Source organism: Corvus hawaiiensis, chromosome Z (assembly GCF_020740725.1).
Source record: "Corvus hawaiiensis isolate bCorHaw1 chromosome Z, bCorHaw1.pri.cur, whole genome shotgun sequence".
In the NCBI taxonomy this organism is placed as follows: Eukaryota; Metazoa; Chordata; class Aves; order Passeriformes; family Corvidae; genus Corvus; species Corvus hawaiiensis.
Genome location: NC_063255.1, coordinates 37,059,167 through 37,076,162, shown reverse-complemented (window position 1 = coordinate 37,076,162; position 16,996 = coordinate 37,059,167). Strand labels below are relative to the sequence as shown.

General features: G+C 37.0%; 1 protein-coding gene across 2 annotated transcripts in view; it reads right to left on the bottom strand.

Moving 5' to 3' along the window:
- Positions 1-16,996, bottom strand: part of CNTNAP4 (contactin associated protein family member 4) — a 219,476-nt gene that overhangs the window by 53,709 nt on the left and 148,771 nt on the right. For both annotated transcript variants that reach the window (XM_048291917.1, XM_048291919.1), the window contains 2 exons: positions 12,980-13,129; positions 7,520-7,691 (listed from right to left, as the gene is read on the bottom strand). In XM_048291917.1, coding sequence (XP_048147874.1) covers positions 7,520-7,691; positions 12,980-13,129 — 322 coding nt within the window. The remainder of the gene's footprint in view (positions 1-7,519; positions 7,692-12,979; positions 13,130-16,996) is intronic.

Here is a 16,996-nt window from a genome sequence, read left to right as displayed (position 1 = left end):
GATATTAAATTAGGATCGCAGAAAGTCCAAAATTTCACACATCTGCCCTATGAATAATTCAGGGTTTTCATGCATTCAGTCCTCATGGCACTCAAAGAATGTTATCTTCCTTTCATGTTTATAAACAAAAATAAGTGGTTTTCACAGAAGTAAATTAAAAAAAGAAGTAGCAGGCGAAGTGTAGGTAAAGTAAATAAACTGAGAGATGTCACCTATTTACAAGGAAATCTGTGACACTTTTTGGTAGTGAAAGAGCTGATCTTGTATCTATTCTCTTACAAAATGTATTCTTAAGACTAATCTATAAAGGATATATGTCTCAATGAGCTCTGTTTAGGCACCGGGCTTACAATTATTTTGATTTTAAATACTTAGATGGAATTACATAAATTTGCTAATGTTTCTTAGGTAAATGTTTTATTTTACTATGGATATAACTAATCATCAGTTATTATAAATACAAACCTCTAGCAAAACCGCCATTCAAGACCTTCAGTGCATCCACTGACAGCTGCTCTGCTGTCACATCATTTTGTGTCTCATGCCTTTTTGATAAAGACATCATTATCCAAAAATTGTGCTCTACATGGTCTTTACTGGTATTGACTCCCTGTCCCTACTAATTAATCTTACTAATAGTGTTCACAAATTGAAAAGCGTAGATGAAATTGATGACGATTGAACCAACCTCAATGAAAGTGAAAACAAGAGTGTAATTTAAATCTTTTAACATTAAATTTTACATCTTTCCTCTGCTTCAGAACGTATAATAGAAAGTAGCCACTAGCTACATCAAAGTAAACGTATAACTAAATTATACAGTGACCCTACGCCAAAGAAAGATTTAGAACAGAGTTTTCTGTGAAAAAACAAATCTTCTAAAAAATATTTCTCATATTTGAAACAGTATTTCTAGTTCTTCATCTGTAAAAATTAATTTTTTGTATTCATCACCATGTCTGCTAAAACCAGAAAAGCAACAGCTGATTAAACATTTACCACATATTTCTTGATAATATGCTTTTAAGTGTAGGGCATCTGAAAATGATATAATATTTTATACCGAGGCAGCAGGCTATTAATAATTATAAACTAATATTGAGAGGAGAATACTGATCCAGAATATGCATATAATTTTGATAAGGGGAAAATAAGGACTTTGTATGTGAAGTTTCAGCTAGACTTTTTTTGTACACTGTTTCTTTATCACGATTCTAAATTATGGTTAAAAGATACTTAAAAAAGAGCAAATAACTGCTGCATTTTTAATCCCTATTATTTCTTCATTCTTCAGTTTATTTAAAAAAAAGAGAGAAAAAAATTTTCAGAACTGTGCAGGTATTTTTGGCTTTTTTTAAAAGACATAAACCCATTTAATTTTTTTTTTTTTTTTTTTTTTTTGTACAAAACACTGCTGCCAGGACAAAAACATGAGAACTCCTGGTAGGAAACTGTATGTTTCTGTGTAGGGCTCAATGTAATTAGGACAGAGTCATCTGGTACTCTTTCCTCAGAGACTAAATATGCTTACATTGTAAGGTATTTAAATGACACTGTGTCCTTTAAAGTGATTTTGTGAATGGTTCATACATAATTAGGAGTTATTAAACTGATATATATTTATAAAGGAGCTGAGAGAAAATATATTAAGGAGAAATGTATGAAGGGGATTGTTTGCATTCCTAAGAGAAACATGAGCAATAGAACAATATAAAGGTATCATGTAATGAAATGGCTAAATGAAGGATCATGGGAAGACTGGTGACTGGAAACAGTATAACAATTTAAGACTAGGATAAGGAATTAGAAAGTTTATGGAACTGAGAAAACTGAAAATAGGAAAATGGTATGACATTTATTTGTATAAAAAGAATAAAAAGTTAATAATTTATATTCAGAAAAATTAATTATTAACAAACCATCTCTCCAAAAAGACTGTAAATCTCATAAAGAATACTCTTCATATGCTAAATGTGTATATATGAGGTAAAGAATGGATTAAATGGAATTATTTTCAGTTTATTTACTATTGCATATAAATCCAGGTTTCTACTCAAAGAATAAATTTTATTTGTCTCCATGCACTTTAAATGTGTAGAACTACTACATTTAGGTGTCCATCACTTCTGTTCCAAAAGCCATCAATAACTCCAGAATCTGGGTCATGTTTCACTATCTGGAACCGGAGATGTAAAGACTCCCCTAAAGACTCCAAGACAAAGAAGGGATTTGTTTGTGCTCATCTGTAGGGAGATATTTACCATCAGGAACACAGTGGCAAAAATGCTTATTAGCTTAGGGCATTCAAAGACATTTATAAATTATGGTAAGAAGAAAACAGTTTTTCTCAAAAAATATGGTACACAGGATGATACAAGCTACCTATCAAAAATTGTTTAAAACATGTAAGCAGTTTTAATTTTGCCAAAGAAGAATGTGCTTTATCACCTGGATTTATGGTGAGACGTAGAATTAGTTTATAAAGAGAGACATGAAGCTTCAAAATGATGGGCTGCAAATATTAAATTAAATGAGATTCTGTGAGGAAACGGGAAAGAAACAGTCCCAGAAGCAATACTAGCACAAGACCAGACAGGATTTTTAAAAGTAGTCTATTTTGAAATAAAATACAATGAGGGTAATGGAATTTATAAAAATGAGTGGGTGGATTAAACTTCTATGTTGATAAATTAGGAAGACATGCTAAGCCTGCTGGGAGCTGAAAACTAAATCTGGAAGAGCCATGCAAGAAAGGTACAATAGTCAAGGTAGAAGAGACATAAATTAACACTAGCAAATATTAGAGAAAACAAAACCAACCAACCAAAAATCTCCCATGAAGATGTTCTTTTCCTTTTGTACCATTGATCTTGAGAAAAAAATACATAATTTCAATGAAGTATGAAAGTAATATAAGCTCAAGCCCAGAAAGTGCAAGAAAGTAATAAAACACTTTGAAAACCACAGTGGTTTGGAGGTTTAAGTGTCTTACACATGTCCTCATTGGAAAAAAACCCCAACCAAAACCAGAAACTAATGATATTGACATAAAATGAAGGTGGTAACTACTTTCCTTCATAGGCTGTAAAAATTCAGCAAGATAAAACTATGATAAGGGCATATATAAAAAACTTTGCCCTTTGCTGCAATGCTTAAAAGCAACAACAAAAAAGTAATTAAAAAGGAAGGGTGCAGTTCTAAATAAATTGAGCTGCACCAAGTAAGAGTTAAGTGTTATGACACTTGTATACTCTAAATATTGCTGGATTTCTATATACTGTGATTTGCATAGTGGCTTTATACATCATATATTGTTTATTTATACACAAATCATCTTTTTAAAACCTACATGTAAAACTTAAATCTTATGGTCATTCAAAACTGAGAATAGCTGGAATCACTACATATAAAAATGTACCGTCTTCCTTTAAAAATTTTGGTAAGATATGTCTGTGTTCATGAAGCAGGAGATGGCTTCTAAACTGCAACTCTAAGATGAGGATTTTAGGAGGTCCACAGTTGTAGGGGTCCCTTCCCCCCCACCATGTAGCCCTGGGAGAGGGGCCCTGAGGGGACAGAGACAGGGTTTCCCTGCCCCTGGTCAGCGTCGTTTGCCATTGGTTGGTTTGTGTTTCACTGCGCGGGCAAGGACCCTCAGTCCCATAATTGCCACAGTTCCTCGGCAGATCCCCAGCCATGCGGCTGGAGAAATAAACATCTCTCTGAAACATCTATCAAGAATCGGTCCATATATATTTCTTTCCCACGGGACTCCTGGTTTGATATATGCGTGTTGCAGTATCCCCGCTGCAACAAAATGGTGGTGAATTGCGGGCAGAACAATCCCTGATCCCTAAGCGACTGATGTGTGAGCAAACCCTGGAAACTTTTGATTCCTCTTCTCGTTTTTGTTTTGCTATTCCATATCTAAACTATGGAGGAACCGTGGGAAGACTCTTGGCTCTCCAAGCTGCATATGGACATTTATCTTAAACTTGAAAAGATTCTTGAACAACAATTTGTAAATTTTAGCTTAATTCAAGCTCAAAAGGAACTGAAACACTTCTTGGCATGGTTGTTTAAGAACTTTTTCTATGTTTCTATGTTTAATTCTTACCAAAGACTTCTGGAAGACCGTTTGGACACAGTTAAATTTTGAGTCAAAATATATGCCAATGGAAGAATATTTTCGTGAATATTATTTAATTACCGAGACTGTTGAGCAATGTCAGCTATTTCCTGGCAAAGGGAAGCCTGGCTCAGGGATTGTGCGACCCAGGCCACATGAACCAAGCCCTCTGCGAGCAGCAGCGAGGCAGTTCCCACGCGCAGGCGGAGCCACGCGAGCCGCAGTGTTGGCAGCAGAGCGAGGCGCGGCGGGAGCGGGGCGACCCGGCGGTGCCCTCCCGGCCCCATGCAGCACGTGGTGGAGCGAGCCCCATGAACGCCCGACCGAGAGGGGCAGTGGCGGTGGAGCAGAGCCGCACCCAGCCGAAACACGCGCTGGAGCAGGGCACAGGGGGGTCATTGCTCAGGGGCCCAGCCGAGATGTGGATGCAGCGCCTGGCAGAGGCAGCAAAGCTGAGACCAGAGGAGGTGACGCGCGGAGAACTGAGCGGCGTAGCCTGACCCGGCCCACGCAGCCCCAAACGCGAACCCAGGAAGAGCGCGCAGGCACCAGCAGCTCCGGCGGCCCCGGCAGCCCCAGCAGCTCCGACAATTCCAATGCAACGAGACAGAAAACAGCAGCCACTCAGAAAAAGGAAAATACCACAGTAGCTAAGGTTTTAGGAATAGTAAAGTGGTATAATGTTAAACAAAATTATGGTTTTATAACAAGATGTGACAACCAGCAAGACATATTCGTGCATAGAACTGCTATTAAAAAGAATAACCCTGAAAAATGCATCCCAAGCTTGGGAGATGGAGAGGTGGTAGAATTCAAAATTATACAAGGTAGAAAAGGGTTACAAGCATTGCAGGTCACTGGGCCTGATGGTGTTCCTGTAAAAGGCAGTATATATGCTAAAAATCGTAGTCATGTTAGACAATATCTCCCTTGTAAACCCCCCCTACAGTCTCCCTTTCCTAATCCCACCTTTCCCTTTTACCCTATGTCCTATTACCCCCAGTGTATTCCCAATCCGTTTTTTCATCCATGGTTTCCCTCACAAAACCATGCTTTTGCCAATTGTTTCCCCAAAAATCCCTTTCCAATGCCGAGTGGGGGATGAAAAGGGGGAGGGAAGAAATTAAACCCTCTCCTGCATCAGTTCCCCCACAAAGCATGCTCAGAGAGTCCTGTCTCCCTTCTGTCAGCCTTAATATGTTCCAGAGAATCTGTTTGGACATTCAAAGACTCAGGAGGGTGGCTTGTTTTGTTTTGAAACTGTCCTTGTTGTTTTCAATGTTAAGTTTTACGTCTCTTTTGTTAAACGGGTGAAATGCTGGGGTCTTGTCCCCCTGCCATGTAGCCCTGGGAGAGGGGCCCTGAGGGCACAGACACGGGGTTTCCCTGCCCCTGCTCAGCCTCGTTCCCATGGGTTGGTTTGTGTTCCCCTGCGCAGGCAGAAGGACCCTTGGTCCCGTGACTGGAACAGTTCCTCAGCAGAGCCCCGGCCATGCGGCTGGAGAAATAAACATCTCTGAAACAGCTATCAAGAATCTGTCTGTCCATATATATTTCCTTTCCCTGGGACTCCTTGTTTGATACATCATGTTACAGTATCCCTGCTGTAACACACAGTTACTGTGAACATTGAAAAATTCATGGTAAATCAGACAGAAATTGGTATCGATTATATTGTGAGCCAGCTGGGTGATATTTTCCACTCATAATCTTGCTTAGATATCCTTTCATGTGTTTGACTTAAGAATATGCAGATTCCCACTTCAGATTATTTTGACCTGATTCTCTTCCTGGTTTTGTCTTTTTACAATCAAGAAAGCAAGCAGTGTAACGGAAGTAAGTTCAGTTGGAGAGTTGAAAAAACAGCAGTGATGCAGTGGATTAGAAGCTGGAAGGAAGTGTCATGAGGTCCATCAAAGAGGAGAGGAAGGAGACAGTTATGAGTGAAAAGCAAGAAAATAAGTCAAAGGCAGTAGTATGAAAGAAAGGCAATGAGAAACATCAATGTATGTGGCATCCCAGATATAAGTCCCTAGTAAATCATACAGTAAAGTTTTGACTGAGGCCAAACTGTGTTTTGGCATATATCTATCACACTTAGTGCCTATTGCAAAGTCAGTATTAGTTCAGTAAGGGATAAATTAGCACAATTATATATATATATGTATATATATATATATAGGAACTGCATATGTTTTTAATGAATGATAGGTGTAGAAATACTAGTGAGAATACACATTACAAACACAATTGAAAGGATCACATTGTAGGCAGAACTTTTATCCTTCTCTTGGACGTTTCTCTCCTTAAACTTTTATGAAAAATTAGGAAAAGAGCTAGTATTTTTTCTATCTGTCATCTACAAGGAGTAGTGACTGTCTCCAAAATAAGGACTGGGATAGCTGTACACTGTGTTATCTCTAGGAATGGATAGAGGGTCACAGAAATAGGTTTATGTTACAACCTGAAATTGGCTATGGTCTTGAAGCAGATCTCTGCCTACAGTGTTTTTCCAAAAAGATAAATTTTTGAAAGTTTTATGATTCAAAAGCCAGACTTTTTGAAATCAAAGGCACTTTATGAGGATTAGAAATACAGAAAGTGAGGGAGAAGCGTTTAAAACCACAGCATACCCCTCTGCCTGCTGTGTCCTCTCAGTACAGCCTTTCACCGGATCCAAGTAAACCACTTCTGGATTAAAGACAGAATAGCTGTCTGTGACTGCATTCTTCAGAGTCTGCAGAATAAAACTTCTTCTTCCATTGCCTGTCTGTGTGTTTGCTCCCTCTCTTCTCAGCAGCCTGTGTTGTTCTGCAACACCCCCTCTGCTTTCACCACATTGAAGTCCAGCAATGTCTTTCCATCAAGCATTTCTATTTCTGGGAAGGTATACAGTCTTTCCTTTTTGGGGAGGGAGACACTTCAGCTAGGCATTCTTGTAGATAGATGCTAATTGCGAGCTATGAGATTAGTTCCGACCATGGTCTGAAAGAAGACTGCTTACTCACTTGATGGATACTATTGTATTGTGTTTCTGGATAGGTAGAATATAGGAAACAGCAGTAACTTGTAAAAACATAGTATTTTTAAGGGTGGATGGGACTACAGGTCGCAGTAGGGGATTTGTATCTGCCACTTTACTTGAAAAGAAAGTAAGATATTTAAAATTTTTCAGAAACATAAAATAATTTTAGGCAAAGTTAATTTTATTTGCAGTTAAAGGAAGTCTACTTGCTATATGCTACATACACTGCATTTATTCTAGACTTCTAAATTCTTACAAAAGAAACAGCATGTCATTTTGTAAGTGTTCTGTTCTTTGTCATCAAGTCACTATCAGAAACAAAAAATAGACATAAATAAATAAACGAGTAAACATTATTTTCTTACCTGTCTGTAATGCCACATAAGTCTATCTGAAGATCACTGAAATTGCCAAAACCATTTTGCTGAACAGAGATCATATCCACTGCTTTGTTACCAATGGAAATAAGTCGCATGCATCCTTGAAAACCACCAAATGAGGTATTACATTCAGAAATGTTTCCACTGCTAGGACAACCTGAAAGACAAATAAAAACTGGAGCTGAAAATAAATATTTTATTGAAAAAATGTTATATTACAAAAGTAGATTGAACTTCGATAACCTCCACGTTTTAAACTTTGTGGTTGGAGAACTTCAGCCAGAAGCTCTTCTGATAAGCCATGACTGTATGACTACAAAGAAATACTTCTCTGCAGTCTTACTGTTTCTAAAGCATATGCAAAAACATCACTAAAAGTTTTGGTAAAGGATAACCTAAGCAAAAGTTCCAAAGCAATGAATGCAGTCGAAATATGAGCACATTGACTGGGAGACCACAGTCCCAGAATGTTCGGTTACGATACAAGGTCGCATGATTTGAACAAGTTTTAAGAACAATTGAAGTCAAACAAGAAAAAAAGTTACTAAGTACAGTGATTTTACTCTATCAGCTGTCAAGAAGATTTTGTAAAGTACTGAAACTTCTTGTTGCAGACCATCAATGACTCAACTAGGAGAGATGCTCCATTGAACCTGCTACTCATGGACAAGGAAGAAATGGTTGAAAATGTAAAGATCAAGGACAGTCTTGGTTACAGCAAACATGAAGTTGTAGAGTTTACGAGCCACAGAGAAGAGAGCAAGAAATAAAAGCCCAGAATTACAACCCTGGATTTCAGAAGAGCCAAATTTTTTCTGTTCAGGATCTGTTTTGAGGATACCGTTAGAAATTGCCTTGGAGAGCAAAACAGCTGGATAGCTTTCAACAAGAAAGCTCTTCAGAGCATAAGAGAAGTCCATAGCAATATCAGAATAGTTAAGCAAGTGTGGCATAAGGCCTGCAAACATAAACATGGAGCTCCTGAGTGAGTACAAACACAAAAACAAAGTATACAAAACGTGGTAGCAGGGACATACAACGTAGAGGGGATTACAAAGACATTACCTGCATGTCTAGGAATGCACTTAGGAAACCAAGAGAAGCTAAAACTTGCCAAGGAAGCTGAAGTGCAACAAATAGGTTTCTGTCGGTACAACAGTAGGAAAAGGAAGGCTTTTAGGGTAGGAAACTCAGTGACACGGGTCTAGAAAAGAATTGTTTCCTTCAAGGTCTTTTTCTTCGCTAGTAAAACTGATCCTTAGACTTCCCATATCTTAGCAGAGCATGAAAAAAGAATGTAGTATCCACTGTAAAGAACAATGAGCCCAAGGTGCACCTGAGGGTGCTGCAGGAGCTTGTCAATGCCATTTTAACAATTGCCATTGTCATTGTGAATTCATTAACATTTTAATCCTCAAAGGGTCTCGGCATTTTGCTGAACTTCTTTATAATTGGAGAAGGCCGAGGTTACACCCATCTTCAAGAAACTAGAGGGCCGTTAAGTCTTATGGCAGTCCCTGGCAAATTCACCGAGTGAAACTTCTTAAAGCCATTTCTAAACATGCAAAGGACAAGAAGTTAACTGGCTAACTTTAGCTTCAAGGTTAAATCATGCCTGACCAAGGCCTTTGTTTTCTGTGCTGAAATGATGAGCAGTATAGATAAAGGGAGAGCAGTGAGCATTGCATACCATGACTTTAGAAGACTTAAGAGTCTTTTATAGTCTCCCTATCACCAGATTCATGATATATGGGTGGGATAAACAGGCAGTCGATGACGCAAAGTCTAGCTGATGCTCACTGAGCAGAAGATTCTTCAGAGATCAGAAGTGGTATCTATAATGTCTTCATTAATGACCTTGATGATGACACAGCACACACTTTCAGCAAGCCTGCAACTGATACCAACCAGGTCAGGTTCCAAATGTTGGAGAGGAGGGCTACAACTTAAAGGGGCTTGGACAGGAATGCCGTGAAATTCACTAAGAGCAGGATCAAGATTTTTTATCTGAGATAGAACAAGTCCACGTAATAATCCAAACTGGAGGATAACTGTCCAGAGAGAGGCCTGAGATCCTAGTGTCCATCAAGTGGAGCATGAGCTGGGAAAGTGCTCTTGCAGCACAGAAGGCCAATGCCTTTCTAGGATGTATTATTAAGAGCACAGTCAGCAAATCTTGAGAAGTGGTCCTTCCTGCTACAGGGCACTTGTGAGGCCATATCTGGAGTGCGGTAGTTCTGGGCTCCCCAGTACAGGACATCAGTGTCCTAGAGTGAGGCCAGAGGAGGCCTCCAAGATGGTTAGGAAGCTGAATGCAGTTATGAGGAGAGGCTGAGAGATATGGGCCTGCTCAGACTTAAGAAGAGAAGATAAAGCTATCTGATAAGATAGCACAGAGAAGATGGAGCAAGACTACTTCCAGCAGTGCATGGTGATAGGCCAAGAGGCAAAGGACAAAACTAAAAACCTACAAATTTGGATCATAAGTCGTAAGACACAAGCAACAAGTGTTTTTACTGTGACAGTGGTCCATAGGGGAACAGTTTGCCCCAAGAAGTTGTAGTATTTCCATCTTTGCAGCTGTTCAAGCCTTGAGTGGTCGCATCCCCGTACATGTTGATCTAATCAGACTTGTTTAGAACAGAGGCTTAGACTACATACTATCTGAGTGTTCACACTCTGTAAGAATCTAGTATTGTGGTTTATCTATTGTCTTGCTGATCCTGAAATGCCTTGTTCACTGATTACCAATTAATTAAACATTTGTAGTAAATAAATAAATAGTTTTAATCCTGATTTGATTTAAACCACATCCATTGAGTAGTTTTTCCCAGTGGCAACTCAGCACTGCACTACAATGCTTAAATGGTTTTTATTTTGGCTTTCTTCCAAGGAGTATTATTGCTTCTGGAATGATGCACAAGGGTCATCCTTTGATCTTAGACAAACAATACTGCATTCTGGTTCACAGCATTTGAAGACCTTCTTGTTTCAGGATGCTAGGAAGAAACAGTGAGTTTTAAGACACTTCTCTGTTCCACAGAGCTAATGGGTACTTTTGAAGTCCTATAAAGACAGTGGACAGGCTTATGATACAGGAAAAGCAAAATGACAGTGGAAATTACTAAATATATTCAGATGAGTGTGCAACAACATAAATAGTATATATATGTTTTTGAGAAATATAGATTAGAAAATGAATGAAAACTGAAATTTAACAAGTTAATAAACTTTCAGTGTGTATAACTCTGTTTAGGAACTAAACTGTTCAAAATTGTTATCATGTTTCTAAAGGCAAATGTTTATTACCTACTTGGCATGTTTCTTGAAGAACAACGCGTGGACTTGAAAAAGTCCAAACAGGAGCACAGTAAGTTTTCAGCAACACACACAGACAAATCAATTATAGGTCTTACCACATGCTTTACAGCATTCTACAATTGAACAGTAACACAAGTTCTATCATTTCTGGTGAAAAATATGATGCTCATTTGAGAATAAGATATTTATTTATTTATTTGAACTCCACTAGAAGTAAATAAATAATAGATAAACAAACAAATAAATAAAGGCCAGAGAAAGCAGGAAAAGTTAACAATTTTTAGACTTAGCCATTTTACAAAATTTTGTCTCAGATATTTTCCTTGGTGTCTCTTTTTAAAAAATTGTCTTCTGTTAGAGAAAAGACAATACCATTAACATTAATTAAATTGTGTTTCCTTATAATTGTAGACTGGTTATTAAAGATAAGAAGAAATCGTTTAATCATTAAATTTACATTATGTGCTTATTGCAATATTAAATAATCTCATTTTCCCTTAGAGTTGCAGTGAGTTATTATTACAAGAACTGAGAGAGGTTATAGATCCTTGATGATGGCATGACTAGAAATTGTGCTGACATAACACTAAAATATTTTCACGTTTATTACACATTTTTCTAGTTAAGCATACACATTTTCTACATAATTTGTATTCATTAAAACAAGTAAACCAATCACCAAGTCCCCAGGACATCTCCCCTGAAAGGCTGATACTCATATTTTAACAACCAGCACAAACACAGTAAATATTCATATAAACTTGGAAAGAAAGTAAAAATGCATTGTCTGCATTTTGACACTGGTATATAACACAAAAATTTAATAAAGAATTTTCTAAACTCAGAAACCCACTTCTAGCATTCCTTAACTTTGCATGACATGCATGAGCTGCAGATTTCAGCTATAAGGCTGAGATCAGAGAATCTGAGGGATGGCTATGCAGTTGGTACTTTCAGTGTGCCTGGAATTATTTTGTCCCCTCCACGTTGCAAAAGACAAATAGAAATGTCCTTGTACACTTTAATCGAATATGCTGCACCTTTTAACTGCCCACATCCCTTCTGAACTGTTCATCTATATCATCAAATCTGCAATGATGAAAATCACCTAATCAGAGGTCTGGGAATCTGAAGCAACAAAGAAAGGATTATTCAAGATCCTTGCATCTTTGTCTGATTTTGCTAATTATTAGCCAAGTCAAGGGGTATTTTTAGTAGAAAAGAGTAGATACCAGATGTGAAAATTCATGTAACCACTCATGTAGCAGTTACTGTACTTAAGAGTATGCTTGTGAGCATAAAATTTATTTAAAACCTATTGTTTCAAGGGAAATGATCTGTGGATAATGACTTGACCCATACTCATTTAGTGTTTTTACACAACCTTATCAGTTTTCTCAGAAATTTGAGAATTATTAATAAATAGTTCAATCATTAATGTTTAAAAGAGAGGAAGCATTAGGCTAATAATGCACTCAGATGATTTTTATCATTGCTATTATGCAGTCCCTTCCCAGCGGAATTATATGAATAACAGATCAACTTGTTCTACTCTGTCAGTAAAAATACATGTTATTAATGACATAATCTCTTGATGACAGATGACTGTTGATATTCTTAGAGAAATGAAGATACATAAATGTAGGTTTTAGGTACAAATTATATTTGTCAAACATTGAAAAGTTGTATCACTGTGGTAAAAGAAAAAATCTGTGTATCATACAAAGAGGGTATTTACACTGGTAAGCATACACGTAAGGTGAAAACTTGAAGTCATTCCAGCAGAAGATTCTCCAAAGTATTAATTTAGCAAAAGAGTAAGTCTGCACCAATATAAACCTTTGCATGTCTGTTTGATTTCCAGCCAGACTATATTCAATTATTAGAGCACGACACAAGTTATGATGATCTAAAATGTGACCAAAGATTTAGGGTGGTGATTTATTCTACCCAACATGGTAAAATTCGAAGGAAACTGAAACGAAAAGCATCATAACAGTGCCTGAACCAAGCCATGCAAAGATGACTTGAAGCAAGCCAAACAATTCATTTGATTAGATATGTCAGGAAAAATTGGTGTGTAACTGTTGTATATTGCCAACATAAACAAACAACATATTTCACCTCCAAAGTAGAAAACATCTCCTGAATAAATCTGCAGAGGTATGGAGACATGAGCAGACGAGGTCCCATCATTGTCCACTCTTACACTGATACGATTCCTTTTGACAGAGAGAGATACAGAATGCCACTGGCCATTATTTAATCCAGCACCTGAAAGAAAAATAAACCACCAAAATTTAGTATAAACTTCCTCCAATTGTTATACAATCTAAATGTTTTAGAGTAGAAAGGAGAAGGGACTAACAGAACAATCATAGCCCACACAAAATCTCCAAGTGATAGTGAAATGAAAAAGAACTTAATAAGTACAAGCATCTTTTGTGAAGACAGAACTTGCTTCACATCTGATAAATAAAAAGGTACTTCAGTGAATAAGTATTAGTGTTGTAGTACTACTGTTGTAGCCTAATTATCTGTAATACATCATTTAACATGACTGCGAAGAGTATCCTCCCAATCTGTGGAGGTTATCATTAAGACATCATTGTGATGGTTGATACACTATTTTACACATAATACATATTTTTACTACACTGTACCAAAGGATTTCTTCATATTTTAGAATAAAAAGTAGTCATTACAGTACAACATGGCAAAACAGCAAAATACTGTAGATGCTAAAAGCTTCAGTAATCATCATGTCAATCTCACAAAAAATTTTTTCTTTCAGCTGATTCTTTTATTGGATGTGTATGGGAAAATATTCTGAGAGTTTAGCCACCACCACAAATTTACATTACCTCTGGCTGCGTAGGTGTAAGGTGCCACAAAACAATGAACCTATAGTCCTGATTCTGGAAAGCACTTATGTATACATAAAAAAATTCTGCACAGGGTAGCATGTAACCACTTTATTATCTTTAAAAAGTGCTTAAAGTCAATCATGTTCTTGAGTGTTCTTCAGAACAGAGATACTGATTCAGTGAATACAACCTTTAAATTAGCCAAAGCCTTTTCTTGACTGCAGAGTGCCTATGATTTGTGATCTGTGATTTCCCTCTTGAAATGTCATGTATTTATGTACTTCTCTCTAGAACATGTTGTATATGCTACAGTAACAGTACATGAGTTAAGAGACTCATTCAAACAGAAAGAAAAGAAATAAAAAGAGAAAGATGAGAAGGTTCAAATAGCTAAATTACAACGTAACTAGGATTCATAGATTGTTGACTACCATAATCTAAATACAAGATTGTCATACAATGAAGAGATAAACCCTAGAAAAACATTGCAAACTCAGATGAACTATAACCTAGATAGTATCTCCAATATGTTTAAGATAATATTAGTCCTATATACCTTTTCTCTCATTTTTTCCTTACTCCGATCAGTATATTTATTAGGGAACACATAACAAGAAATCTTAAACATTTTGCTTTATCCCCAGCCTCTCACAGGTACTTCAAGTGATTGATGTTTTCCTCAGTCACATCTCTTCAATACATTATTTTTTCCTTTAGAAATCAAAGAGTCATAGAATCATAAAGCATTTTGTGCTGCAACTGACCTCTAAAACCAGTTAGTCCAATGTCCCTTTTTGCAGGGAATTTTTTCCTGGATCAGGTTGCCAAAACCCCCATACAAGATAACCTTGAACCTTTCCAGGAGTGGAACATGTAAATATAACCTGTTTCACTTTAAAATTATTACCTCTTTTTCTGACACTACAGATCCTTGGAGGAAAAAAGAATAAAAATCTCCATTACAGGCCTTCTCTTAAGTATTGACAGGCTACAGTAAGGTCTCCCTAAGCTTTTTCTTTTTATTCTCCAGGCTGACAAACATCGATTCTCTCAGCCTGTCTTAATAGAGATGTGCTCCAGCCCTCTGATTATTTTCATGGCCCTCCTCTAGTCTCCCTCTAGAAGGACCATGTTTTTCTTGTGTTGGGGACCCCAGAGCTTGACACAGTTCTTGAGGTGGGGTCTCATCTACCAGCACCACCAAGTTCTTTTCGGCAGGCCTGCTCTCTATCCCCTCCTACCCCAGCCTGTGCTGATACTGGGAGGCATTCAAACCCAGGTGCAGGAACTTGCATTTGGCTTTGTTGAGCTTCATGAGGTTCACATGGGTCCATTCTTCAAGTATATCAAGTGTTGCATCCCTTCCCTAAAGCAAATCAACTGTACCACTTAGGTTGATGTCAGCAGCAAGCTTGTTGAGGATGCACTTGATCTCACTACCTATGTCATTACTGAAAATATTAAATCTAGCAATTAACTCTGTCACTTTATTTGAATTGTTACAAGGATAACTGATTTTAATTTTTAGTTGTGCATTCTGCTTCAGTAGCTCCTTGTTCTGGTGGGTAAACCATATTCAAAACCTTGCAATATTTGACTGTGAAGGTAGGTAAGAGACTGTCCTAACATAAAGAATAGTATTTCAGACTATCAAAAGTTTTGGTTACTGGAAAATTAATAATATGATTTTTGCACTTTTTGGTTTGGTGAATGTAGTTTATCTTACTGACCTACTATATGATTTTGCAATGGATATTCTATCTCCCCTTCTTAGAGGTTGGCATGATTAGAGATATTCAACAATATTCATGTAGCTCAAGTTAAGGCTTCCTAGAAGTCCCTTTTATTAAGTCTGGGAACTGGGGAATGCCATTGTGGGAGCACAAGACATTCTGAAGAAAACAGTTTATTTTAGCCCTTGAATTGAGAACCTTGACTAAATTCACATTTGCTTGTGTGGAGCCACTGAGTGGTACAACATCTCAGTGGAAGAGGCCAGTGGACTACTAACACATTCCATCTAAAAATTATATTGTCTGCTGCTCTACTACAAGTTAGAAAAATGCTTAACTACAAACAAGTAGGAAAAAACAAAGCAATTAATTTTTTTAGTACATAATAAGGTAGCTATTAAACAAGATGTCCATTTATTCTCATTAGTTCCATCACTTTAAATCTAAGTATTAAAATAGGGCCTATGGGATGTCTTGCAGAAAAATGACACCCGACCTCAGGAACACATATATAAAAATACCGTGTATATCAATTATTAAGAGATCAGTGAGAAACAAAAAAAAAGTTTAGAGGAAGTAATTTATAGATTACTCTGAAGTATAACAATCAAATCCCATGATTATTAACATCACTTAATTAAAAGCTGCATGGAAATTAAAAGCTGTGTAGAAATAGAGGGTCATAGAAGAAACTGAGTAATAAGATCTAACATTTACACATACTGTAATTTAATTTGGTCTCATCATTCAAAACAAATTAACTTTGTGTTGATTTCTCTTTTTTTAAAATCTATGTTACTTCTTTGTGATTATTTGATGTATGACTTGGAAAAGAGGCTACAAATGAAAGCTATTAAGCAACTATTCTGCAAAATAAAGAACTTACTATAACTTAATTACTTATGAATTAACATGCCATTCTCCTCGGTTTTATATGGTTGAAGAAATTCTTAAAAAACACAGGATAATTAATTAAAGAGTTGTGCACAAAGAAATATGCTCCGATTTAATTATCAAATACTACGTGTGTGTGTGTGTGCGTGTGTGTGTGTGTGTGAGAGAAAGTCAGGTCATAAGTCCCTGCCTGTAAGGGAGCAAACCTGTCCAACCATCCATAATTTAATTACTCAATCTCCAAATGCAGACTTGAATTGCTTCAGTGATTGCTACAACAAACCCTTCAAAAACTTAAGGAAAAGTTTCCCATATGGTTTTGTTAGATAAATTCTTTCTCCGAAGAGAATAAGATGATTTTGCTGTAGCTTTTGCCTTCACAAAGACAAACACAATTCCTCCTGTTAGACTTTATGAACAGAAAGCTTAACCTAGCATGGGAGCATGAAATTCTGTTTCAGCATAGAAAGGCAAGATTTATTTTAGGATGTTTACACTAATATTTTATGTATTGTGTTGCAGCTTTGAAACTGAATAAATTGCTCCATGTGCAAGTCTACCTACAGCTGTTAAAGTGCCACCACGGTCAGCTGGTCTGTTAAAATGACAGTGCATGACAACAGTTTCTTTAACATACATCATCTAAT